Here is a 26,284-nt window from a genome sequence, read left to right as displayed (position 1 = left end):
AATGGGATTTCTGACTACCGCATGATCTCACTTGCCCACATTACAGGGAAAGTGTCCACAGGAAGGCATAGAGGGAGGCAGCAGGTGAACTATGGATTCTCACCTCCTGAGAATTTCCTGCCCCGCTGACTGCCAGGAAATCCATCCTGCAGTCTGAACAGCAGCCCTCCTGCTCTGACTCTGGCCTGCCTCCCCACAGAGGTTGAAGGGAGAGGGTGGTGACCAAGGAGGCTGCCTGATTATCTGGGCTGCTGCTGAGCCCACATCACCATCCCTCCCCTCCCAGGGTCCCCCAACCAGTCCATTTACTTCTCTGAGCTGTATTAGTGTCCTGGTTGGCTCTGACCACTCCCTGGCGGATCTCCTCAAGCCACAGCACAGCTCCAGGATCCCCTGTCACCTGGCAGATTGAGGGAGAAAAAAACGATGAGACCCCAAGCTAGTCTCTCTAGGTTCCCAGGCCAAGATGCCCAAGGGAACCAAACTGCAGGCAGGCATTGGGAGCCACAGGGACAGTGATCTCCACTCAGCTCTCTGCCCTGTGTGTGGGCATGTGTGGCATGTGGTTCCCTGGGATGCGGCCAGGCTCAGAAGGCTCTTTTATCCTATTGGGCTTTCAGGTCTACTCGGCTTGGCCACAGCACCTCCAGAACCACAGAGGCTCTGCATAGCTCCTCAAACCCTCAGCATCCACTACCTTCTCAACAGCTCAATTCCCTGCTCTTATGCCTCAGCCATGTCCAGGGATAGCCTACACTGGAGGCTCCAACTACCTGCCCCCACGCCCCACTCCCCTATGCCTCACTGCACACCTTCTCAGGCCAATCCTGACCCTGACCCTTACCTTCTCTTTCCTTTTCTTGCTCCACACTCCTCTACCCGACAAGGTAGTGGGAAGATTACATGAGCCCACAGGTCAAGTAAGCCTATGCCTGCCACACTGTCAGACTGATAAAGGCTTGAACCCTTCCTTGCCTCACACAACCCCAGATTCTATTCCTTCCCAACTCTCCTCATTAATAATAGACTTTGTAAACTAACATTTTATTGAGTACTGACTATGTGCCAGGCAGTATTCTAAAGCACTTTCTTATGCATTAATACTTGTAAAGCACATAAAATGATGCTTGGCACAGAGTAAGGACTCAATAAATGTTAGCCAGTACTACTGTCATATTATCTCACTTACACCCCATAACTATGAGATACGCTCTTTACTGCCACAAGCTTCTAGGTGATGAAACAGAGGCACAGAGAGGTTAAGTAACACGTGCAGGGTCAGGCCGCCAGGATGTAGGCTCCAGTAGTCTGGCCCAGGAGCCTGAGCTCTCAACCACTCTCTACTGCAATATACTCAGGGTGTTTCAGGTTCAGAACCCTGCCCCATTTGTCAATTCATTTGATTTTCACCCTCATTCTGGGAGCTGGGTAGGACCAGGGTAGGCAGTACTTTACAGATGAGTAAATAGAGCTCAGAAATATCAAGGGATTTGCTCAAGGTCACATGGTCACTAAGGGTCAGAGTAGGAAATCCAGCCTGGTTCTCTGGCTCCCAGGCCTGTGCTCTTCCCATGGACTGCCCACTGCCCTGGCAACGGGGCCATCCTTCTTTACCAGATTGGAACACCCCCCTCCCCCCCACCCAGAAGCCATTGTGTCCATCAGAATAGAGCTCTGCCAGACTGGGTACAGTGCAACCCACAGAGAATGTTCTTCCTGCTCTGATGACCAACCCAGCCAGCCCTAACTTCACCTGGGCCTTCTGCCTTTTGGCTGCCACAAGGAGGAGATGGTACCGAGGGGCGACAGGGAGGCTGACATCATCTAGGCCAGCTGCAGGAAGCAGTAGGGCAGACAGAGTCTTCTCAGGGCTGCCTTTGTCCAGAGCCTCATTGATGAGGCTGACTGCAAGGACCCCTAAGAAAGAGAGATCTAGGTGGGCAGGGGGCCCCTAGACTTAATGGCTAAGGGACAGGACTGCCTAAGTTGGGCCATCTCCACCCAGCTCCAGACTATACTTACGGTCGGTCTCTTCCTGGGTCTGTGCATTGACCTGGCTCACGGTGGCCTGCAGGTCATTCCAGCTCAGGAAGTCCTCACCCATCCCACGCTCCTGTCGCAATTTCAGCAGGGCATCGAAGTAACTGGCAGTGGGGTGAAGGGCAGAGAGGTGAGTAGCATGTGAATCATCAGCCAGAAGTCAGGGGAAACAGTTGAACGATTTTCCTCACTTGACCTCCAGGACACCACACTCTTTTAGTTCTCTTCTTGCCTCACAGGCTATTCTTTCTGAGACACCTCTGCTGGTTCCTCCCTGACATCTAAACATGGGAGCACCCCAAACTTCAGTCTTCAGATCTCTTCTCTCTCCATACTTACATTGTAGATGATCTCACCCAATCTCATGACTTTAACACCATATGCTCCCGAAAGCACACCTCCAGCCCATTCATTTATCCCAGCCAGCTCCTTGTGATTTCCAAGTGAATGTCTAACAAGCACCTCAAACCCAACAGCTCACATCTGAACTGATTCCCCTGCTTAACCTGCATGTCCCACCGTCTCTCCCATCTTGCCCCAAATCTTGGAGTCATACCTAATTCTGTTCTCTCTTCTACCCCATATCTATTATATGACCAAATCCTGTCAGTTTGCTTTCAAAATGTATCCAAAATCTGACTCCTTTTCCCCATCTCCACTACCGCCCAAGGCCAAGCCCCCATCATCTCTTGCCTGGATTACTCCAATAGCTGTCTAACAGGTCTCCCTGCTTTCCCCTTGTACTCCTGTAGTCAATTCTCAGCACAGCAGCCAGAAAGATCCTATTAAGTAGATCAGATCGCTGGGCACGGTGGCTCATGCCTGTAATTCCAACACTTTGGGAAGCCAAGATGGGAGGATAGTTTGAGCCCAGGAGTTCAAGACCAGCCTGGGCAACGTACAGAGATCCTATCTCTACAAAAAATTAAAAAATTAGCCAGGCATGGTGGCATGTGCCTGTAGTCCTAGCTACTTGGGAGGCTGAGTTGGGAGGATCACTTGAGCCCAGGAGTTCAGGGATGCAGTGAGCCATGATTGCACCACTGCACTCCAGCCTGGGTGACAGAGCAAGGCCCTGAGGTGTGATTGCATCACTGCACTCCAGCCTGGGTGACAGAACCAGACCCTGAGCTGTGAATGCACCGCTGCACTCCAGCCTGGGTGGCAGAGCAAGACCCTGTCTCTAAAAATAAAAAAAAAGAAGTAGGTCAGATCAACTCCCTCCTGGCTCAGAACCCTCCCATGGCTTCCTTCCTCACTCAGAGTAAAAACCAGAGTCCTACATGGTCTGGCCTCGGCTACTTGGTCTTCATCTCCCACTCCTCTTTCTTCCTTACTTCACTCCACCACACTGGCTTCCTGATGTTCTTTGAACACACCATGCACATTGCTTTCTTAAGGCCTCTGCCCCAGATAGCCTCATGGCAATCATTTATGCCCTTTAGGTCTCTTTCAAAATGACCTCCTCAGCAAAGAGATCTACATTATGTAAAACAGAAAAACCGTCCCTACTATGTCTCTACCCATTACCCACTTTGCCCTATTTTATTTTTCTCTATGACTCTTCTTCTTTTCTTTTCTTTCTTTCTCTTTTTTTTTTTTTTTTTTTTTTTGAGATGGAGTTTCGCTCTTGTTGCCCAGGCTGGAGTGCAATGGTGCGATCTCGGCTCAACACAACCTCCACCTCCCAGGTTCAAGTCATTCTCCTGCCTTAGCTCCCAGAGTAGCTAGGATTACAGGCATGTGCCACCACGCCCGGCTAATTTTGTATTTTTAGTAGAGATGGGGTTTCTCTACATTGGTCAGGCTGGTCTCAAACTCCCGACGTCAAGTGATCCTCCCGCCTTGGCCTCCCAAAGTGCTGGGATTACAGGCGTGAGCCACTGCACCCAGCCACCTCATCTTCTTTTCTCATCATCTGTCTCCCTTTACTAGCAGGTAAGTTTGACAAGAGCAGAAAGTGTTTTGTTCACTGCTGTTTCCCAGCACCTAGAGTAATATCTGGCACATGGGTCAGTACTCAAACATCTGCTAGGAAAGAATGAATCAATGAAGAAAAGAGGAATGACTGTGACTCCATCCACTCCCAGGAAGAAACACAGGCCAAGGAACTGTGAACAGACCCAGAGGGTGGGCCTGGGCCCAAGAATGGGACATTGTACACAAGGCAAGTCTCCAACAGAAGAGTGCTGAGTCTTGGCTGCATTCCCCCATCCCTCACTCCCAATGTGTGGCTAAGCCTTTCTCACCGCTGGGCATTTTCTCCTTCCACCTCAGCCAGGCCTGTGGCAGGGTTCACCAGGCTGCTCCAGAAGCCACTGGCATCCCGGGCCTCCAGGGCCCGGTTAATCAGGACCACAGCTGAGAGCATCTCCACAGCCACGAAGAGCTCCTCCTGGCCAAGCTCCTACAATGGGTGGGAGGGCCAATTCCCAAGTGGGCAGGTGAAGGGTCTAAAGGCCTATTCACCATCCTGCCCCCAAGGTTCTTGAATATCCCAGAGTCTCTATCCCAAAACCCCAGTGGCCTGATTCACTCACTAATAATCATCATACAAAACACCTGAGAATACTTACTATGTGCTCAATTATAAGTACTTCACACACATTATCATTTAATTTTCATAATAAGCCGACAATAGAACCATAGTACCATTAACATCCCCATTTCATGGATGAGCCCACGACCAATAATGTTAAGTCAAAACTAGCTGTCTGATTTCAAAGCCCACACTTAACAAGTAAGCTCTACCAGCTCCCATTGGTCCCTACTGCATATCAAGAACTGTATTAGCCGGGTGCAGTGGCTCACACCTGTAATCCTAGCACTTTGGAGGCCAAGGTGGACAGATCGCTTGAGCTCAGGAGTTTGAGACCAGCTTGGCCAACATGGCAAAATCCTGTCTCTACTAAAAATACAAAAATTAGCTGAGCATGGTGGTGCGTACCTGTCATCCCAGCTACTCGGGAGACTGAGGCAGGAGGATCGCTTAAACCCAGGTGGAGGTTGCAATGAGCCGAGATCATGCCACTGCACTCTAGCCTGGGTGACAGAGCCAGACCCTGTCTTAAAATAAAAAAAAAAATTGAACTGCACTAGGCCCTGGGTATACAGAGATGAAGATGGAGTGGTCGCCTCCACACTGCACTGCACCGCACACCCAAGAAGCCCCGGCCCCATTTCCCTGCCCTGTCCTTCTTCTGCTTTTCAAACATCTGCTTATGCCGTGCCCTCTGTCTAGAGCACCCTTCCTATTTTCTTCTCTGTTTTTTTGAGATAGAGTCTCGCTCTGTGGCCCAGGCTGGAGTGCAGTGGCACAATCTTGGCTCTCCCGGGTTCAAGTGATCTCTGAGCCTCAGCTTCTGGAGTAGCTGGGATTTCAGGCATGTGCCACCACCACACCTGGCTAATTTTTGTATTTTCAGTAGAGATGGGGTTTCGCCATGTTGGCCAGGCTGGTCTCAAACTCCTGGCCTCAAGTGATCTGCCTGCCTGGACCTCCCAAAGTGCTGGGATTATAGGCATGAACCCCCACACCCAGCCCCCTTCCTATTTTCTCCTAACAGAATGTTGTGAATATCAACCACAATAATATTAATAGCTAAAGTTTACTTTCTTCTCTAAGGTTCTTACTTTCTTCTCTTAGGTTCTTCTCTAAGCAAATATGTTACCTTATTTAATCCTATAGCCTGAGGTAAATATATTATTGTTCCCATTTTATATTCGAAGAAATTGAGCAGCAGAGAAAGTAATTAACTTGCCCAATGTCACATAGCTAAGAAGTAGCAGAGCCAGATTTGAACTCACGCAGCCTGGCTCAAAAGTCCACAACTTTAGTCACAATGCTTTACTTCTTAGTACTTATTTTATGCTTCCTTGTACATAGTCATTCCTATGTTGAGACTGTGCCTTTCCTGAGGGCTGTGCCTGTATCCAAGTCATGCTGGGAGTAGATGCTCTATAAACACCTGCTGTGGGTGTAGTTCTCTATTGATTCTCTTCCAGGAAGACTTCCCGGCTCTGCTTCCTCCATTTCCTTGGTCTGAAGACTTCTTCCACTTATGTCATCTGCTCTTCTCTCCCTGTGTGTCTCTATTTGGACCCTCAGGTGTATTCTAACTCCTCCAACAGACTGAAAGTCCCTAAGTGAGGGCCCTGTCGCTTCACTGTCAGAGAAGAAGTATGGATTGGGATGAGGTGGGACAGTGAAGTGCTTCAAAGCATGGGCTTCTGCATCCACTCCCAGCACTGGCACTCACAGCTGTGTTGGGCAAGTGACTTAACCTCTGCATCTCAGTTTCCCCATCTCTAAAATAGAATGCCTCCCTCATAGGGTCCTTTTAAGGATTAAATGAGTATGTAAAGCAGTGTTTGCTCAAGGTATTGGCTATTAAAATACGCTCAGTAAGGCAGGGATGGTAGCTCTTTCCCCATCCTAATCTCGTGCCAGCATCTCATATTGCACTCACAAGAGGGTGGCCTGGGCTGCCTGTCCTGATCCCTCCAGCTGCATGGGGACCGCAGAGCTAGACCCACATTTCTGGGGCTTACCCCCTGCTGCTGCTGCTGGAGCACTGCCAGCTCCAGCTGGTACATAGACGATGCAACAGGGTACACTGGAGGCAGCTGGGCCTCAGGGCACATCAGCTCCTTCACAGTGTCAGCCGCCACTCCCCTCCGGATGGCTTTGTTGATCCGCTGCACGGCGTGGAGCACTGCAAGGGAGGAGAGCAACAGGTTGTACTGGCCGGGCATTCAGTGGCATCTCCACTCTCCTCACCAACTAGGCTCCGCCGGGGGATCTTGGTGGGGAAATGGCTTTGCAACTGCTCTCAAAAATCTGCTAGGTTTAAAATGCATTTCTAAGTGTTCAGGAAGAAAAGGGGCTGGGTTGCTTTAAGAAGAGGCTCTGTAAGAAGCAATTTGTCAGGCCTAGAAATTGAGTAGCTCAGCATGTAACACAGAGTGGCTGTCATGGCAGAGGGTGAGTTCCTAAGGTGGTGAGCACAAGATTGACAGGTGGCTATGGAACGTAACTAAGATGAGGTTAGTCAGGGGGCTCTAGGGACCAAGGCTTGATGACAGCACAGAGGAATAAGGAACCAGCTCCAAGGTGGAGCCGTTTGCTGCAAAGGGCAGTAGTAAGCTTAAAAGGGGCTGTGGTGCCTCAATGTAGTCTGAGTTTACAAACTCTGTGGCTTACAAAATGCTTAGCAGATACGGGCACTGACATCAAGGAGAGCACAATCTACTGGGAAGAACTAAGGATACCAAAGTACCTACAGTGCACTGCTGTCAATGTAATGTTAGAAGTCCACCTCCCGCCACCCCCACACAATGTTATGGCAGAGCAGGGGAGGAGGGATTCTGCCTGGGAGAGAGCAGAAGACTTCACAGAGGAGGAAGCCTTGGAGACAGCTCTGGAGAATGTTTTCACCCGCTCATCAACAGGTGAGAATGTGGGAGAAATGTAACCCACAGGACCAGAAGCCCGGTGATGGGAAAGGCTGGAGGGCAATCTAGGGAGAATAGATGGTTTGCTCGGCTGAATTGGATGGAATGTGAACAGAAGAGCTGGGGACGAACTCTGGAAAGGTCTTATCTGCCAGGACAAGGAGATAGGACTAAAGTGTGGGCTAAATAATGGAAGAACCCATGAAGGTCTGAAGATGTTCAACAAGGGAGATAAGATCAGATCTGTGCTTCAGAGATTACTCTGGCAGCAGCAATCGGGAATGAACTGAGTGGATTAGGAAAGCAGCCAGTCAGGAGTGGCCTGGGGGCTATGAAAGCTAGTGAATGTCGGAAAGCTCTGTTAGACAAAGGTAAATGGTTACTGAGCAACCTCTAAACCTGACAGCAAGTCCAGACTAAGGCAAGCAACTGTAACAGGTCTAGTGTCCACAGGCTACTGCATTTTGCCTCAGCACTGTTTCTCTTCATACTTGCAGTGCAGATAGATCTCTTGGAGGAAGACAATTACTAACTCACATTCTTGTAATAAATAATTATATTTGTGGCCAGTCACAGTGACTCATGCCTGTAATCCCCAGCACTTTGGGAGGCCAAGGTAGGCAGATCACTTGAGGCCAGGAGTTTGAGACCCACCTGGCCAACACGAAGAACCCTACCTCTACTAAAAATACCAAAATTAGCCTGCCATGGTGGCAGGTGCCTGTCAACCCAGCTACTCGGGAGGCTGAGGCAAGAGAATCATTTGAACCCAGGAGGTGGAGGTTGCAGTGAGCCGAGATTGTGCCACTGCACTCCAGCCTGGGCAACAGAGTGAGCCTCTGTCTCAAACAAAAACAAAAACAAACAAAAAAGAATTACATTTGTATATAATGTTTTTAAGGGAAACTGAGAAGATGAGTTTTTTGCTCATATTCTGGAACATTACTACATTTCCGAAGCCAAAGGAATTCAAGCAGGTTGAAACTGTCAAAATTACAGGCAAACTGCCTGGAAGAAAACTGCCTGCCCCAGGAGAACAGCCCAGTGCAGTATTGGCATGTCATTATCTCTAAGGCCTTAATGAACTTATCTGTAGTGTTCCCCCAGGCAGCAGGAATAAAGCAGATTATGTGAGGGGAGAAGTTCCTAGCCAGGCTGGAAACAGCAGCAGTGTGTACTGCCCAACACAGAAGCCAGCAAAGAGGTGGGATACTCTTCTAAGAGTCAGAGATACACACAGAGCAGGCCTCAGACCGGCAGATGACTTACTGGCTTGTTCCTGATCACCCTTTGTGTTAGCTGCAGCCACACCAGCCTGGACTTCCTCCTTTTCCAGAAGCTCCACCAGGCCCAGCTCCTAAGAGAGGGAAGAGATACAGTAGAATGGAGTCCTTCCAGGGCCATGACCATGCTTTACGAGTTGCCAGCACGAGCTCCCAGGTCTCCCCAGCCACCTACCCTCAATCCTACCTCTCTCCGTTAGGCTGGCTCACTCATCCCTATTAACCCTTTTTTTTTTAAGATGGAGTCTTGCTCTGTCTCCCAGGCTGGAGTGCAGTGGCACAATCTCGGCTCACGGCAACCTCTGCCTCCCGGGTTCAAGCGATTCTCTGCCGAAGCCTTCCAAGTAGCTGGGATTACAAGCGTGTGCCACCACACCAGCTAATTTTTGTATTTTTAGTAGAGACAGGGTTTCACTATATTGGCCAGGCTGGTCTCAAACTCCTGACCTCAAGTGATCCACCCACATCAGCCTCCCAAAGTGCTGGGATTACAGGCATGAGCCACGGTGCCCAGCCCTATTAACTCATCTTTAATCTTTCTTGCTCAGCAAGCATCTAAAATAACAACATAGACAACACAAATAGTGTCGGGGAAAAGTCAACTACTTTAAAAACAAGATTGCTAAGTGGAGGCACCAGTTCAACAATGGGGGAGCACATTACTGCCTATGGGACTGTCCTTGGGTTCCTCTTGGTCAGCCTGGGGGACTTTCAGGGACAGAAGCTGATCAATCTGGTCTACTAGGCCTTGGGGTGATTTAACCATTTAAACACGTAGTCAGCACTTACAGAATACAAAGGACCAACAGTGGTGATCTTTGAGTAAGAGGCCCTCTCCTATCCTATAGTCACATAGAGGGGGTGGCAGGTAATAGACAGAGGCTAACCTGTGCCTTCTGCTCTCTGTCTGAGTTCAGTTGCTCCAGGTACCAGTCAGCAAAGTCTCTCCTCACCCCTCGCAGGGCCAGGGCAGGGTCTTGAAGGGCCTTGAGCAAGGCTTCAGGGCTCTGTCTTTCCAGGGCATCATCAACAACTTCTAGAGCCCCATGGACTGAAAAAAAATGACTCCATAATGGACAGTGTGAGAAAGCCACCTCTCATAATCCCCTAGTCCAGCCCTAGGAATCTGCCCTCTTCTTGCCTGCCCGGAATTACCCCCACCCTTTCCCCCTTGCTTCCTGGGCCCATTTGGTTCAGCCCAAATTCTTCAGCTTGGTCTTCACAGCCTTCTCACTTCACGCCCCAGACCCCAAGGATATCCTCACCCAAATAGGCAAATGCCCACCCATCCTGAGCCTTCACACGGCTCCTACCCAGATAACCCCATCCTCATGTATTCTCCACATTGCCCCTCTCGAAGGACCCCAGTCCAACTGCCCCCCTGGCATCAAGAGCTGCTCCTCTCTATGGTTCTCCAGTCAGACAGAAGCTTCCCGGACATGGACTACTTCTCCTCTAGACACCGACGGCCAGAAAGCAGTGCACATACTCCTTGGACTCTGATCTTTCCCCGAGGCAGGAGTTGGCCCAAGTGAGACCATAGGGCTTTCTGGCTTGAGAAAAGCTATCCCCAAACCTCCCAGTGCAGGGGCTTACCCTGAGGGCACCCCCAAACCACTCCTGCTCGATGTCTCTTACCGTTGACATGGTTGATATTGCCCTGGATTTCAGCCTGAGTTAGGTAGTGGTCATAGATGTCCTGGCTTTCTCTGTCATCCTGCAAAAACTCCGTTGAAAGGGAACCTGGGAAACCCAATTTAATCTCCTTGTCCTGCTCTTCCCTGCCTGGCTACACTTATTTCTTCTTCTGGGGACCTTCCCAAGGCCAAAGGTCAGTCTGCTCAGAATTCAGGAATTGTGGGGTCTAAAACACTTGGCACTGACATAATTAAGCCAAACCAACCTTTGGAACCTCCAGTCCAATCTCATTCTGTTCTACATTCCAGCACCCCTCTCAGGCTTCCCTGAAGATCATCCCCCAAGAACCTCTTCTCCAGTCTTCTCTTCGGAATTCTCATCATTCTTCCAAGTTCCTTTCCTATTTCTCTAAAATCACTGATAAATTATGGTTTCTCTAAGAAGCAATTTTGGATACTAGAGACATGACAGATAGGAGTCCCGGTTTTACTTGAGACTTTCCAGCCACTCAACTTTTCGGTCCCTGCAACCCAAGACTACTCCTTACGTGGTTCCTGGCATTGGCTGCCTTCTCCATCTTGGCCTGGGCCAGCATCTCCTGGTAGACGGCTGCCAGAGGCTCTCGGAGATTCTCCAGAAGAGCACTGGGATTCTGCAAGGCAGCCAGGGTGTCCTCCACCACCCCTCGCTCCACTGCTTCATTGATGGCAAGAACAGCTGCATGGACTGGGAGAGGGCATGGAAACAAGGTCAGGAGGCCAGAGTGAATCCCACATTGGAGCGCAACCAGTAGCAGCCCACTCTAATGTCATCCTTTTTCCCACCCTCAAGGGCCAGACAAACCAGGTAGCCTGATGGCCCTATCTGTGGATGAGAGCTGGCCAGAACCCATCCAATGGCTGTGAGGCTTGGAGCCCTCCCATACGCATTGAGCCTACTCCTGGCAGGGCAGAGCCTAGTCCTTACCTGCAGCCTCATCCACTGAGAGCTCATTGGCCAGGATGCCCCCGATCTTGCTGAAGGCAGGCAGCTGGAGGCCATATTTGGCCAGTTCGGACGCCATGTTGCTGAGTTCCTCAGCTGCAATGATGCCACAGGTGCCCTTCATCAGGCCCAGAACCCCCAAGACCCTGCCCAGGCTGTGGTGGTCAGGGAAGGAGCTGGGCTTACCTGTGAATTTCACTTTCCCGTATAGATCATGTATCTGAGGGGCCAATCCCAGCCGGAAGAGGAAGAGACTAGGAAAAAACGGAAGGCATTGGAAGGCACTGGGGCCTATTCATTTTGACACTCTGCCCACGATGGGTTTGAAGGAGATACTATGGGGACCTAGAGATGAAGACCACTCAGCACCTGCCCTCAAGTCATCCCCAACCCACATAAAGAAATATGACCATAAATCAGCCCAAGGAAAGTGCTGCAGAAGGTAAACAAGATGGTGTTGGGGGTCTGAGGGGATTAGGAAGGCTTCACAGAGAAGGCCACATTGCAGTAGCAGGTCACTCAATGGAGACAGAGGACAGGAAGGGCGCAGCAAGCAGATACCTGCTGAGCTAAGGCACAGGGGCACAAAGGGACATGGGAAGTGGTCAGAAAGAGATGGCATGGTAAACACAAGGAACTGGTCAGTCACTTGCTGTGATTTAGCCAACTGGTTCCTGATGGCTGGCTGTAAGTAGGACCAAAGATCCTACACCATCCATACTAAGTGTCTTGCCTGTGATGCTCTCAATAGGTCCTGTTCTGATTCCTTTATACCCAGTTACAAACTGAAGGCCCTACCCTGCTACTTTCCTATCTCTGGTACCCTGCCTGCCCTTCCCCTTCACCCACACAGGCCATACATAAATGTGCCCACAGACATGCACAAAAATCTAAACACAACTCTGTAAATCTGAAACCTCACTCTCCTGAGCAGTGCTCCCTGTGGTCTACCCTTCATCCTTCTTGCTGAGTTTGTTGCTGTTGATTGTTGGTCGCATCCACCTAGAGGAACCTGGATGATAAAATTTGAGGTCTCTCACCTGAGAGCATGGATGCAGTAGACTACCCGGGGCATGTTCTTTTTGTCATAGATGTCCGTGGTCTCTGGGAAGAAGGTCTAGAGGAGAAACCAGCCAGTTACTGCCACTGGGAACCTTTAAGCAGCACCAAATACGGAGAGGGGGTGCCGAGGAATGGGTCTTCCTCTCCAACCTGAGGTGTGTGTTCCCTTGTTACCTGGGGTGTCTAGGTCAGTCTCCCCCAACCATTTCTAGTCAGCCTAGTATAAAAGAAATTCACTGAGGATGCATACTAAGCCAAGGCTCAGCCACAGACACATAGTCCTAGGGTGCCCTGGATTAACCAAACACCAGATAAGGCCATCAAGGCTACAGGATATAAGCCATATCCTCGAAAAACAATAACAGCAACAACAACAAAAAACCAGGCCCCCAGTTGTCTTCCAGATGTCTATAGTGAGCCTGCATGCCTCACCTTAGACCCTTGCCAGAGATGTGGTATGCTGGAGAGCTGGCCTACTCCCATGCAGGGCCCAATGAAGCATATATTGCCAAGGACCACAAAAGTGTCAGGCTGTTATCCCTGTCTCCAAGCCAGCAGCTTCTGATCAATGAGAGCCCTTCTAAGAACCGAGTGGCACCAGGTATGGCTTCTCAATGCCACCTGACAACTGTAATGAGGCCTAACCTCAATATATCTTGGTTATATTTAGATTCACAATAAAAGACCAAATTTAGAGACCTAGAGTGTTCCAGTCCCACTGAAGACACATGACCTCATTGCTTCTGCCTCCCATCGAAGTGTCTTTCTTTACTGCTGTTTCCTGTCTTATAGTGCCTTTCTACAGTGAAGAAAAACAAAGCAGAAAGAAACCATACATTGTAGAATCCTATCATGCCTTCATTTGTATAGCTCTTCACAATTCACAAAGGGAGTTCACACAGACCATGTGATCCTCCTGACAACACTGTAAGGTAGACAGGGCAGGGCTCACTATCCCCATTTTACAGATGAGTAACAAATTGAGGTTCAAAGAGTGAAATCATGTGTCCAGTTGGGGTTTTGGACCTAGACTTCTAACTCAAAGTCTGCCACCTAGGGATGTGTATACCCTTGCTTCACACTGTGAAATTTGGTGGAGACAGGGCTGGCCAATATGAGCATGACATAGCAGCCTCCCACCTCCTGCATAATGGGAACCGTGCCACTCAGGCCAGGGAAACTTCACCTCCTTTCATCCACAGGGAAGAGGAGGCAGAGAAAAAATAACCTGGTTCAAAGACACACAGCTGCAAGGAACTGTTCTCTTAGATTAAGTTAGTTTAGAAGACACATGGAAATAGGGCTAAAGGGTCCAGGGAGATAAAGCATGGGATTGTGGGAGGTGGCTGGTAAGGAGTAAAGATGAATACCAATCTTCAGGCCCAGTATTACCGAAGGCAGACCGATGTGGGCTATTGCAGATAGCCAAAAGTTGATGTTGTCTGTGTGACGGAAATGTAAGCCAGTTGCCTGAAAGGGAAGGAAAAAGAAAATCTATTTCCACAGTTCTCAGCACTCCCTAGGGGTAAAGCCCAGACTACAGCTTAAAGATTCAGGAGGGATGGGCAGAGGGGAACCAGAGGACCACATCCTGTGGATTTTCCATCCCTACCAGGACAGAGAAACATAGATTAATAACACTCCCTTTTATCCAGATTTGGACAATAAGTTATATGGTCACTCTACCCTCACAGCTTTGAGGAGAAGGCATAGTTTGAGGGGACGAAGGTAGAAGGTGGGGTCCAATCCTCCCACCTGGTACCGCAGTTGCTCCACATCGTAGATCTTCTTCAAGGGAACCACGGAGGGTGCAAAACAGTGGCCCAGCTTGGCCAGCAGCACTCCATTCCGAAGGCTCTCCTCCAGCTCCACCGGGGAAGGAAGCTCCTCCTTCAGGCAGGCCTCCATCCAGCTATGAACATGAGAGCACCTTCTCACGCACTCTGGCAGACCACAGTGATTTATTCTAACAACAGGAACTTCCCTCTGTCCCTCCTTTTAAGTGGCCTCTGACCCTCCCCTGCTTCCTGTTCCTGCTCTACCTCCTGTTCCTGCTCTACCTCCAACTCCCCTCTCTGCCCATTGCCTGGCTGTTCCCACCTTCTCCTAGGTTGCCCCAAATATCTGGACTGGCCAACCCTCAGCCCCACCCACCCCAGCAAATCTTCCTTGACAGATCCTGAACCTGCCCATCTTCAGTGAGGCTCAACTGTTACATAGCTTCTCACTCAGTCTAGTTACATCTTTTTTTTTTTTTTTTTTTTTTTTGAGATGGCGTCTTGCTCTTGTTGCCCAGGCTAGAGTGCAATGGTGCGATCTTGGCTCACTGCAACCTCTGCTTCCCAGGTTCAAGTGATTCTCCCGCCTTCAGCCTCCCGAGTAGTTGGGATTACAGGCACACCCCACCACGCCCAGCTAATTTTGTATTTTTAGTAGAGATAGGGTTTCTCCATGTTGGTCAGGCTGGTCTCAAACTCCCGACCTCAGGTGATCCGCCCGCCTTGGCCTCCCAAAGTGCTGGGATTACAGGCATGAGCCACCGTGCCCGGCCCTAGTTACATCTTTGACTGCTAAACAAAATAGAACGTGCTCACTTCTTTCATTCTGGGTTGTTCTCTGAGAACCTGGGTGCAGAAAGGTCATGTCTGCCTGAATGATCTACATGGCTCATAACCCAGCTTTGATGATGATGAGAGTAGTGGGGCTGGTGGAAGGGGAGCAGCACAAAGGGACAGAAAGACCACAGCTCTTGGAGTCCGAAGGCCCCCTTTCCAACCATCTCCCCTACTTCACCTCTGTGAGCCTCAGTTGCACAATTTGCAAAATGAGGATAATGCCACCTGTATTTCCTTCAGTGGGCAGCTGCCAGGATCAAATGAGCTAATGAATGTGAAAACACTTTGAATATAAAGTATTATTATTACTGATGGTTGTATGAGGGAGAGATTCCTCAGATAGAATCTCCAAACTTCCCTACATATTGGGGTCTAATTGGAAAGTATCTGTTTCCAAAAAGAGAGCCAGTTACACATTGTTCCATGTCTTCCCCGCCTTAGACACCTGATTTTTCCTGATTGCCCCATCCTCCTGACTTCCTTTAAGAACATTAAAAGAATCCTGTCGATTAAAAGCAAAGAATTAAGTACGTATCCTGCTTTTCCTGTACAGATTGACTTTTAGAGTAACCAAATAGTCCTAAGATGATGAGGGAATGTTCTTTAGGATTTCAGCTAGTAAATATGGAAGAAATGACAGAACTAGAAAATAGTCATTTTACACCCTTGATAAAATAATAAATTCTGATGTAGACCAACAATGAATGAAGGCATTAGATGAAAGTTAATGGGAAATTTTATGATGTGTAAATCAGGTTGGTTTCACCTAAACTCCCAGATTGAACTTAGCATCACTAAAAGTGGAAAAAGCAGACATTGTATTCTTTCTATAAGATGTGATATGGAACATGTATCTTACATATGTTAAATATCACATATTTTAGATATATGTATTGCAGTATATAAGGGGTAAAAGGATCTGAGTGGGGGAAAAAAAACCATCAACACTAATGAAGCCTTCTTGTCAAAAATGGTTTTTTGTTTTTGTTTTTTTTGAGACAGAGTCTCACTCTTTCACCCAGGCTGGAGTGCAGTGGCATGATCTTGGCTCACTGCAACATCTGCCTCCTGGGTTCAAGCGATTCTCCTGCCTCAGCCTCCTGAGTAGCTGGGATTACAGGCATGTACCACTGCGACCAGCTAATTTTTGTATTTTTTTGTAGAGACAGGATTTCACCATGTCAGCCAGGCTGGTCTCAAACTCCTGGCCCCAGGTGATCTGCCCGCCTTGGCCTCCCAAAGTGCTGGGATTACAGGCGTGAGCCACAGCGCCCATCCAGGTTTTTCTGTTTGTTTCTGGAGACACAGTCTCACTTTGTCATCCAGGATGGAGTGCAGTGGCACCATCTTGGCTCACTGCGGCCTCCTCGACCTCCCAGGTTCAAGCAATCCTCCTTCCTCAGCCCCCCAAGTAGCTGGGACTATGGGCACACGCCACCATGCCTGGCTAATATTTGTATTTTTTGTAGAGATGGGGTTTTGCCATGTTGCTTGTCAAAAATGTTGAACCCAAATCTAATTAAGCCAACATTCATTTATAGGAAATACAGGGTATACAGGAATAAGCTGAATGACACAAGAAAGCAAATAGACACCCATCTCTAAAAAACAAAAGGAAAGAAAGAAAAGAAATAGAGACAAAATGTAGGATATACTTCAGGAAAAATGACCCAGTTTTCTTCAGCAAGTCAATAAGATAATGAACTGAAAAAAGGAGATGGGCTGCTCTGGATTAAAGAAGACATACAAGCAGATGTAATTAGTGAGCTTTTTGGATCCTTATTTGAATAAGATAACTGTAAAAACAGATTTTTTTTTTTTTAAGACAAGCAGGAAAATTTGAAAATGGCTTGGGTATTGATCTTCCAAGGATTTAAAATAATTTAGTTGGATATTTTAATGGCATTGTGGCTATATAAGCGAACGTCCACATATTTTGGAGATACGTATTGCGGTATATAGTGGGCAAAAGGATGTGACTGGGATTTGCTTCAAAAAAAAAAAATTAAAAAGCTATTTCAACTCGCCCTTTCCCAGAGGATGGACTCTCGATCTGTTGCATTTGCTTTAGCGGCAGATGCCTAGGGTGGGGTGGTAGAAAGGGAGAGCAGAAAGAGTCCATCTTCCCGGACTCCGCTCACCGCTTGGCCTCCTCCAGCCGGCACAGGTACTGATAGGCAACGTTCTGCCGCCTCTGCTCATCCATCTCCTCAGCTGTGAGGCGTTCATCTGAGGAGTTAAACGGGATAAGGTCAATGAAGAGAGCATTAGAGGTGCCTTAGCACTGAAGGGTCTTTTTTTTTTTTTTTTTTTTTTTTGAGACGGAGTCTCGCTCTGTCGCCCAGGCTGGAGTGCAGTGGCCCAATCTTGGCTCACTGCAAGCTCCGCCTCCAGGGTTCATGCCATTCTCCTGCGTCAGCCTCCCGAGTAGCTGGGACTACAGGCGCCCGCCACCACGCCTGGCTAATTTTTTATATTTTTTAGTAGAGACAGGGTTTCACCATGTTAGCCAGGATGGTCTTGATCTCCTGACCTCGTGATCCGCCCGCCTTGGCCTCCCAAAGTGCTGGGATTACAGGCATGAGCCGCCACCATGCCCAGCCGAAACGTCTTCTCAACAGACTTGTTTAGGCAACCCTGCTCAGAGACCTGAAGCATCTCCCATGTGTCCCTCCTTCTCTTCCCAGGATACCCTTTAATAGGCAGCCTCCTCCTGTGCTGGAGGCATTACTTCTCTTTCCTCTGTAGCCATCTTCCTGTCCTCTTCCTCCTCAAGTCTACTCATGGAACTTCCCTCAGTACCTCCCAGCTGGGACATCCAGAGCCTTCCTTGGCTTGAAACTTAACTCCTTTTCTTATCCCTACTTAGACTGAGTTCTCCAAGAACTGGACCTGTGTCATCCTCGTTGGTTACTCTCTCAGAGGTGAGGTAATAGAACCAACCAGAATTCATCATTCACTCATTCATTCATTCATCAATACCTCCTTTATGCCAGGCACTGGACTAGCAGACCCCTACTCTTAAGAAATGCAGAGATAAAGGCCTGCATGGTGGCTCATGCCTATAATCCCAGCACTTCTGGACGCTGAGGTAGGTGGATCGCTTGAGCCCAGAAGTTTGAGACCAGCCTGGGCAACATGGTGAGACCCTGTCTTGACAAAAAATACAAAAATTAGCCTGGTGTGATGGTGCACACCTGTACTCCCAGCTACTGGGCCTAGACCTGAGCTCAGGAGGTCTAGGCTGCAGTTAGCCATGATCATGCCACTGCACTCCATCCTGGACAACAGAGATATTGGTGGGTTTGTTTTGTTTTTGAAACAGGGTGTCACTCTGTCACCCAGGCTGGAGTGCAGTAGTGCAGCCTTGACCTCCTGGGCTCAGGTGATCTTCCCACCTCAGCCCCCCACCACCAAATAGCTGGGACCACAGGTGCGCACCACCGTGTCTGGCTAATTCTTGCATTTTTTGTTGAGACTGGGTCTCACCATGTTGCCCAGGGTGGTCTTGGACTCCTGGGCTCAAGTGATCCTCCCGCCTTGGCCTCCCAAAGTGCTGGGATTACAGGCGTGAACCACAGCGCCCAAAGATTATTATTAGAAGAGAAAAACATCTGAATAAATTAATCTAACATGATAAATATGATTATAGCCCATGAATAAAATCTATGGAAGCAGCAGAGGAAGCAAAGGATTCTAGCTATGAACTAGATCTTAAGGAATAAATAGGCAGAACACAGGGAAAGGCAGTCCAACAGAGGGAAACATGCCACTCACTTGGGATTAAGTGGAAGGACAAAGAAAATTTTAAAAGACCACAAAGGTATCTTCACTATCCTTTTTGGTATAGGTCACCCGAGGAGGAAAAGAATTTTCAAGCTAAATAAAATACAGAGTACTGATTCCAAAACTCAAGAATAGAGAATCCCTCAAGTGAGACAGCAATCATAATTTGCCTTAGTTACAGTCTCCCTTAATCCTTCTCCCTTCTCTCCCCTCTCTCTGTTCTCCTCAGAAACACAATACAAAATCAAACAGAAAGAGTAAGAGAAAGCTACACACACAGTAAGAAAATAAACTCAGAGAGCTTGAAAAAAGGCAGAGCTTAGCCAATCTGTCTTTGACTCAGCACTTAATGTCATTCCCGGTTGTTATCCTATTTCCTTATATTGCATATTCTGCAATGATTCAGGGAAGGGCAGAGCTTATTTGAATGAGCAGTTAAGTAAATTAAAACACATGCGCGCGCACACACACACACAACCCTCCAAACACAGATTTGAAAACACTGGCCAACCACAGGAAAGCCATCAGTTCCTCCAAGGGGGTGTACAAGGAACAAGTGTTGGTTGTTAAGCATGGAAAATAAACCAGTAAGTGAATGACATCATCTCAGAGTTATGAACTGAGGACTGTGGGCGATGGGAGGGATTTTGTACATACACATGCTGTCTCAAAAAAATAAAAAACCAAAAAACAGTTTTCCTGTTCTTCTCAGGTCTGGAACTAGTTTTCCTTTAACAGAAGACTGGACATGGACTTTGCTCTTTGAATCCTAATAGAAAGGAAGGGAGTGGTGGAAGGAGCAGGTTTTCCTTTCATTCAGAAAATCAGATAGAACCTTTCTGCCCCACCCATCCTTCCAGCTCCAGTCTCTCTCTCTAAAACAGTGTCTTTGAAAATGTGGCCCAGGGACTACCTTCCTCACAATCACCTGGGGTGAGGGAAGAAGCACAGCAGTGCTTGTTATAAATGCAGATTATGGGCCCCAAACCAGACCTTCTGGAACTGAAGCTCTGGAACAGGTCCCAGGAATCTGCATTTCAAACAAGCTTCCCAGGTAATTTCACCCCCTGTTTGACAGGCATTGTCTGAAAGCGGCATCTCAAAGCCTAAGAGTCCCCCAGATCCCTTGAGGCGTCTTGTCCGGTGGCATCGCTGGGCAAGTTCGGTAGCCAGCAGTAACTGCTGAATTTTAAGGAGCCATTAGGATCACCTACATTCTCCCGACTCCGGAACCCCAGAACTTGGAAATAGGAAGAAAGTGCTTTGTAAGCTTTAAAGCGCAGCACATTAGTCAGGGGACAATGCGCCGCTCACAGTTCCACTCGGGCCCGCGGCGCCCGGGCTGAGGATTCCCGTCCCACTGAGCAGTCCCACCGCCCTCGCCCCTCAGGCTTCACGCCCGACACACGCCCCAATCTCTCCCGGGACGGCCAAGCCCCCGACCAGCGGCACCACTGCGAGACCCTTCTCTGACCCTTTCCGCACTCACAGGCTGCCCGGCCTGGGCCCGCTGCTCTCCTCTCCATGTTCCTCCTTCTTCCAGGTTTGAATCTCCCGCCGTTGGGCCACCGCCCCTCACCGTCGGCACCGCCAGACAGGACACTTCCCGTCCACACCGCTGAGAATCCTGGGATTTGTAGTTCCAGGCCGCGGAGGCAGGCCGCCCAGGTGCTGGGAGAAGAGGCGCCCCAGGCCGGGGCAGTACCGCTCCCCTTACAGCAGTTCCTCGTCTTGTTCCTTCCAGGCTCCTTTTCTGCTAAACAGTCTTATTCTAGCTGCTGCTCCTGCCATTGCCTCTGTCATTTCCACCTAGTATTCCCATTAACCCCTACTCTGCTTCCTATGTGTTCCCGAGTCCGGCTAACTTGTGGGCCTACTTGGCGCTATGCACTAAGCTAGGTGATGCGAATGCAGAGATGTATGAGGGCAGTGAATGCTCTAAAAGAGTTTGCTGTTCTGGCACAAGTGATAGACATATAGTCAAATAAATTAGAGGTCGGTGATGCACAGAGGGAGGGGGTCATTGCTGTGATTAAGAGCAGCGAATGACAGGGAAGACGTCCTAGTGGAGGTGACAGCTGATTTGGGTTGAGAAGTGAAAGAGAATTCATCAGATTGAAGAAGAGAGGCAGTGCAGTCAGTGGAAACAGCATGTGCAAGAACAAGGAGGTGAGTTCGGGAACTTAAACTTGGTTCAGTTTTAGAGGAGAACAAAGCTCAGCCAGGGAGAGGCCAGAAGGGATCCTGGAGGCACAGGGCCAGGTCCAGTAGCACCTTGGGCACCATGCTAGGGCCCTGGCATGGGGTCTGGTGAGCAGTCACCAGCCAAGGAACACTTTAGACATAGGTCAGAGCCAGATTTGTCTTTTAAAAAGAGCCATCTTATAGCAGGGGATTGGAAGGTGGTGAGGCTAGGGGCAGAGACCAGTTGGAAGGCTACTGCAGTAGCACAGAAGAGAGATAATAAGAGCCTGAACTAGGCCGGGCACGGTGGTTCACACCTGTAATCCCAGCACTTTGGGAGGCCGAGGCGGGCAGATTACCTGAGGTCAGGAGTTCAAGACCAGACAGGCCAACATGGTGAAACCCCATCTCTAGTAAAAATACAAATATTAGCCAGGTGTGGTGGGGTATGCCTGTAATCCCAGGTACTCCGGAGGCTGAGGCAGGAGAATCGCTTGAACCCGGGAGGCAGAGGTTGCAGTGAGCTGAGACTGTGCCACTGCACTCCAGCCTGGGCGACAGAGTGAGACGCCGTGTCAAAAAAAAAAAAAAAAAAAAAGAGCCTGAACTAATAAAAAATAATTATGACACCAACAACTATGCTGAAAAAATATTATCTGATAGGTTTCCCCATGTTGTATTTCTCCTTTTACCCTTTCCCCACACTCCATACAAACAACCAAGCAGCCTAGGCTTATAGCTTGGGCAGGTAGGAGAGGAGAATGTGAAAGAACAGAAAACAGAAATCCATACCTAGAGCCTTCAGAGGAACAGAGGAGACTCAGGGGCTGAGACAAAACTGGGAAAAGTGTGATTTGAAGAGAGTGGATGCCCCCCTGAAGATCTGAGGGATTCCCCTTACCTCTCACCAGCTGGGGGAGATAGAATCTAGATGTTGGTGGCTCCTGGCAACTGGGGTCCCATTCTCTGCTTCCTGGAAAGGACCCTAGGTGTACGGGACCCCGAGAAAGAACAGTTATATAATTAGCCAGGCAGACAATAGACAGCTTTGCAGAAATTCCTGACCTAGACAGAAAGGAAGTATCCGAATGAATTACTCCCCTCTTCTGCTTGGACCCTGGGCTTGAAAGGGCCAGGTAGATGAGAAGAAAGAAGGTGTCAGAGGACACCTTTGTGAATAGACGGCTGAGGACCAGATGAGCCTCAACTTGGCATCATATACCTCCCCCTACTTAGACTCCACCCTGGGGAAAAGGAGGGGGTAAATCCCCAGACTGGTTCACATTGTTTCCATCATCCCAGTGGAATCAGGGCTTGAAACAGAAGTTGAGTAGAGATTAATTTCTTCCACACCAGAGTTATAGACCAACACACATATAGTGTTTACTATAGGATGGGTACTATATTTAGCATCATCTTACAATAACTATCTTATTTAATCTTTACAATACAGATTAGAAACTGAGACTTAGAAAGGTCACACAGCTAATAACTGGTAGAGACTAGAGCTAAATGCAGATAGTCGCACTCCAAGCTTGAGTTCTTTTTTTTTTTTTGAGACGGAGTCTCGCTCTGTTGCCCAGGCTGGAGTGCAGTGGCGCAATCTCGGCTCACTGCAAGCTCCACCTCCCAGGTTCACGCCATTCTCCTGCCGCAGCCTCTCGAGTAGCTGGGACTACAGATGCCTGCCACTACGCCTGGCTAATTTTTCTTTTTTGTATTTTTTAGTAGAGTTGGGGTTTCACCGTGTTAGCCAGAATGGTCTCGACCTCCTGACCTCATGATCCGCCCGCCTCAGCCTCCCAAAGTGCTGGGATTACAGGCATGAGCCACCGCGCCTGGCCTTATTTTTTATTTTATTTTTTATTTTTTTGAGACAAAGTCTCACTCTGCTACCCAGGCTGGAGTGCATTGGCACGATTTTGGCTCACTGCAACTTCCACCTCCTGGGTTCAAGCAATTCTCCTGCCTCAGTCTTCCAAGTAGCTGCGATTACAGGTGCCCACTACCACGCCTGGCTAATTTTTTTATATTTCTAGTAGAGATGGGGTTTCACCATGTTGGCCAGGCTGGTCTCAAACTCCTGACCTCAGGTGATCTGCCCGCCTCAGCCTCCCAAAGTGCTGGGGTTATAGGCGTGAGCCACCACGCCCGGCCCCAAGCTTGAGTTTTTAACCACTATATACTATACCACCTCCAAGGCATGAGACTGCAGTACAAAGGGTATACTAGAGGAGGATTTCAAAGGTAGAATCAACAGGCTGAGACTGAGAGCCAGAGAAGGAGTCAAGAATGGCTCCTCGGTTTCTGGTTTAGAGACTGGGTTGTTGGTCTACTATTAACACTGAGAACGCTGGAAGGGTAGAGTTAGGGAAATTTGAGTTTCCTTTGGACAAGTTACATCTATAGGTATACATTTAGAAATTATGAGTCTGTCAGTGGTGTTAAAACCACAGGAGTCAGTGAAATGTTCTTAGAAGAGTATATAAAGTAAGAAGAGAAAACAGCAAAGGGCAGCATGTTGGGGGACATTAGCATTTAAGAGGTAGACAGAGGGCCCAGCAAAAGAGATGGAAATGGAATTTTCAGAGAAGGAAAGAGAGAGCCAGGAGACAGAACATTATGGAAGCCAAGTGAAAAGAGAGTGCAAGGATGTGGTGGTGCAGAAAGGAATCAAACAAGAAAATGATTCAGAAATGATCACGGGATAATTGGGAGGTCATTGGAGCCTTGGTGAGAACAGTTTCAGTCCCTGTCCTCTCCCTAAATCATCCTCCCTTCTTAAGGGAAGCCTGCTGAGTGAAGGACAAACTGAGCTGCATATTTGGCCCTGACCAGGCTGTGGTAGCACCTTAAAAGCCCAGCTGTCTGCAGAAGCTGCAGACAGCTGGGTTAGCCTGCCTTGGGCGTGGGACTCAGGACACACCACCCCAAAATATGACTATAGGAAACTAGAATATGCCACCTCAAAATATACTTCTTTGGCATATTTTGAGCAGGTTATTCTGAGAAACTGCAGACACAGGAGTAGCGCTGAAAAGTTGTCCTTTCGTAAAAGAAATTTATATCTGTAAAGGAAATCTACATTAGTAAAGTATCTGTATCAGGAAGAGGGCTGCTCTAACTTCTGTTTGTCCTAGCTGGACAACCTCTGTTCACCATGCACTTGCTCCCCTCACCCTCCAATAACTTGGATCAGCACCACCCCCGAGATGCCCCAACCCCTATTCCTTTCTGTAGCTGGGGATGCTGTATAAATGTCAATCATCTGACCTTTCTTTGAGTCTCATGTGTTACGGGACTCCTGTGTATATGCACATACAGTCATGAGCCTCATAACAACGTTTTGGTCAACAACAAATCGCATATACAATGGTGATGCCATAAGATTATAATAGACCTAAAATATTCCTATCACCTAGTGATGTTGTAGCCACCCTAACATCTTAGTACAACGCGTCACTCACATGTTTGTGATGATGCTGGTGTAAACAGACCTACCGTGCTGCCAGTCATATATACATGTATAGTAATGTCCTAGGCTGGATGTGGTGGCTCATGCCTGTAATCCTAGCACTTTGGAGGCTGATGCAGGAGGATTACTTGAGCCCAGGAGTTCAAGGCCAGCCTGGGCAACATAGCGAGACCCTGTCTCTACAAAAAAATTTTTTTAAGTTAGCTGGGCATGGTGGCACACACCTATAGTCCCAGCTAGTCAGGAGGCTAAGTTGGGAGGATTACTTGAGCCCGGGAGGTCAAGGCTGCAGTGAGTTGTGATTTCACCACTGCACTCCAGCCTGAGTGACAGACAGAGACTCTGTCTCAAAAAACAAAAACATAAACAAACAGTAATGTCCTAGGCCTTCACATTCACTCACCACTCACTCACTAACTTGCCCAGAGCAACTTCCAGTTCTGCAAGCTCCATTCATGGTGACTGCCCTATGCAGGTGTACCATTTTAAATCTCCTTTTTTTTTTTTTTTTTTTGAGACAGGGTCTCCCTTTGTCACCCAGGCTGGAGTGCAGTGGTGTGATCTCAGCTCCCTGCAACCTCCGCCTCATGGGTTCAAGCAATTCTCCTGCCTCAACCTCCCGAGTAGCTGGGATTACAGGTGCGCACCACCACGTGCAGCTAATTTGTAGTAGAGACAGGGTTACACCATGTTGGCCAGGCTGGTTTCCAACTCCTGGCCTCAAGTGATCCACCCACCTCAGTCTCCCAAAGTTCTGGGATTACAGGTGTGAGCCACCACACCCCACTTAAATCTCTTATACCATATACTTAGGGTACTTTTCCTGTTTAGATATATTTAGATACACAAATACCATTGAATGACATTTGGTGACAGTATTCAGGAGAGTAACATGCTGTCCAGCTTTGTGGCCTAGAAGCAATAGGCTATACCAGAGAGCCTGGGTGTGTAGTAGGCTACACCATCTAAGTTTGTGTAAGTAAACACCATCTATGATGTTTGCACAACGACAAAATCACCTAATGATGCATTTCTCAGAACATATCCCTGTTGCTAAGCGAAGCATGACTGTAATTAAAATGGTTTTTCTCCTGCTAATCTGTCTTATGTCAATTTAATTTGTAGCCCAGCCAAACAATCTAGAAGGGTAGGGAGAAGCCATTTTTTCACTCTGCCACAGCACCATCTGTAGCACCCAGCACTATGCCTGCACATAGCAGGCATTTAGCAAAGGCTGCAGGCCAAACGCAGGTGAGCCCCGTCACTTCATAATTTTTGTTTCTGGCAAAGGCCTCTTTACTTAAAAGAGGCCTTTCCCTAGGCAATGACGACATTTGCTTTCTGATGCAGGCCACCCTTGGTGAGTTGGGGCATTATATTCCCATCGTCCTGGGGCCTGCTGTCCTCTCATTAAGCAGAAACTGTAGGTCGCAGATCAGTGGAGTTGGAAAAAGGAGCCCTGGGGGAGTCTCTTCTGATCTCCAGGCCTTTCCTGACTATCAATCTTTCACCCTGTTCCCAAATGTGAAACCACCACACAAAAGCACAGTATGTAAGAGAGCGTGTGTGTGTGTGTGTGTGCGCGTGAGAGAGAGAGAGAGAGAGAGAGAAAGGGTTCACTTCCAGGACAGCTCAAGCCCCATTAAAGCTTGCTATCACAGGTCATGCCAGGTGCAGTCTGTAATCCCAACACTTCGGGAAGCCAAGGCAAGAGAATCATTTGAGCTCAGGAGTTTGAGACCATCCTGGGCAACATATCAAAA

General features: G+C 48.5%; 1 protein-coding gene across 6 annotated transcripts in view; it reads right to left on the bottom strand.

Moving 5' to 3' along the window:
* The window catches only part of IQGAP3 (IQ motif containing GTPase activating protein 3), a 44,962-nt gene extending 24,510 nt beyond the window's left edge, over positions 1 to 20,452 (bottom strand). For 3 of the 6 annotated variants that reach the window (XR_008671544.2, XM_055362194.2, XM_055362186.2), the window contains exons 1-16: positions 20,337 to 20,426; positions 17,218 to 17,305; positions 14,217 to 14,373; positions 13,854 to 13,931; positions 12,440 to 12,516; positions 11,586 to 11,653; positions 11,382 to 11,495; positions 10,963 to 11,141; positions 10,416 to 10,494; positions 9,665 to 9,828; positions 8,764 to 8,851; positions 6,592 to 6,755; positions 4,290 to 4,447; positions 2,023 to 2,144; positions 1,754 to 1,917; positions 310 to 400 (exon numbers count right to left, since the gene is read on the bottom strand). Coding sequence is in view for 5 of the 6 variants with exons in the window: in XM_055362194.2 (XP_055218169.2) it covers positions 310 to 400; positions 1,754 to 1,917; positions 2,023 to 2,144; positions 4,290 to 4,447; positions 6,592 to 6,755; positions 8,764 to 8,851; positions 9,665 to 9,828; positions 10,416 to 10,494; positions 10,963 to 11,141; positions 11,382 to 11,495; positions 11,586 to 11,653; positions 12,440 to 12,516; positions 13,854 to 13,931; positions 14,217 to 14,373; positions 17,218 to 17,305; positions 20,337 to 20,388 (1,843 nt within the window). In the remaining variant the exon portion in view is untranslated. Of the gene's footprint in view, positions 1 to 309; positions 401 to 1,753; positions 1,918 to 2,022; positions 2,145 to 4,289; positions 4,448 to 6,591; positions 6,756 to 8,763; positions 8,852 to 9,664; positions 9,829 to 10,415; positions 10,495 to 10,680; positions 10,728 to 10,962; positions 11,142 to 11,381; positions 11,496 to 11,585; positions 11,654 to 12,439; positions 12,517 to 13,853; positions 13,932 to 14,216; positions 14,374 to 17,217; positions 17,306 to 20,336 lie in introns of those variants that run through there. The other 3 variants (XM_004026975.5, XM_055362182.2, XM_055362202.2) reach the window with 3 other exon arrangements.
* Positions 20,453 to 26,284: the final 5,832 nt, after the last annotated feature.

Source organism: Gorilla gorilla, chromosome 1 (assembly GCF_029281585.2).
Source record: "Gorilla gorilla gorilla isolate KB3781 chromosome 1, NHGRI_mGorGor1-v2.1_pri, whole genome shotgun sequence".
Lineage (NCBI taxonomy): Eukaryota > Metazoa > Chordata > Mammalia > Primates > Hominidae > Gorilla > Gorilla gorilla.
This window is presented reverse-complemented; position numbering and strand designations above follow the sequence as displayed.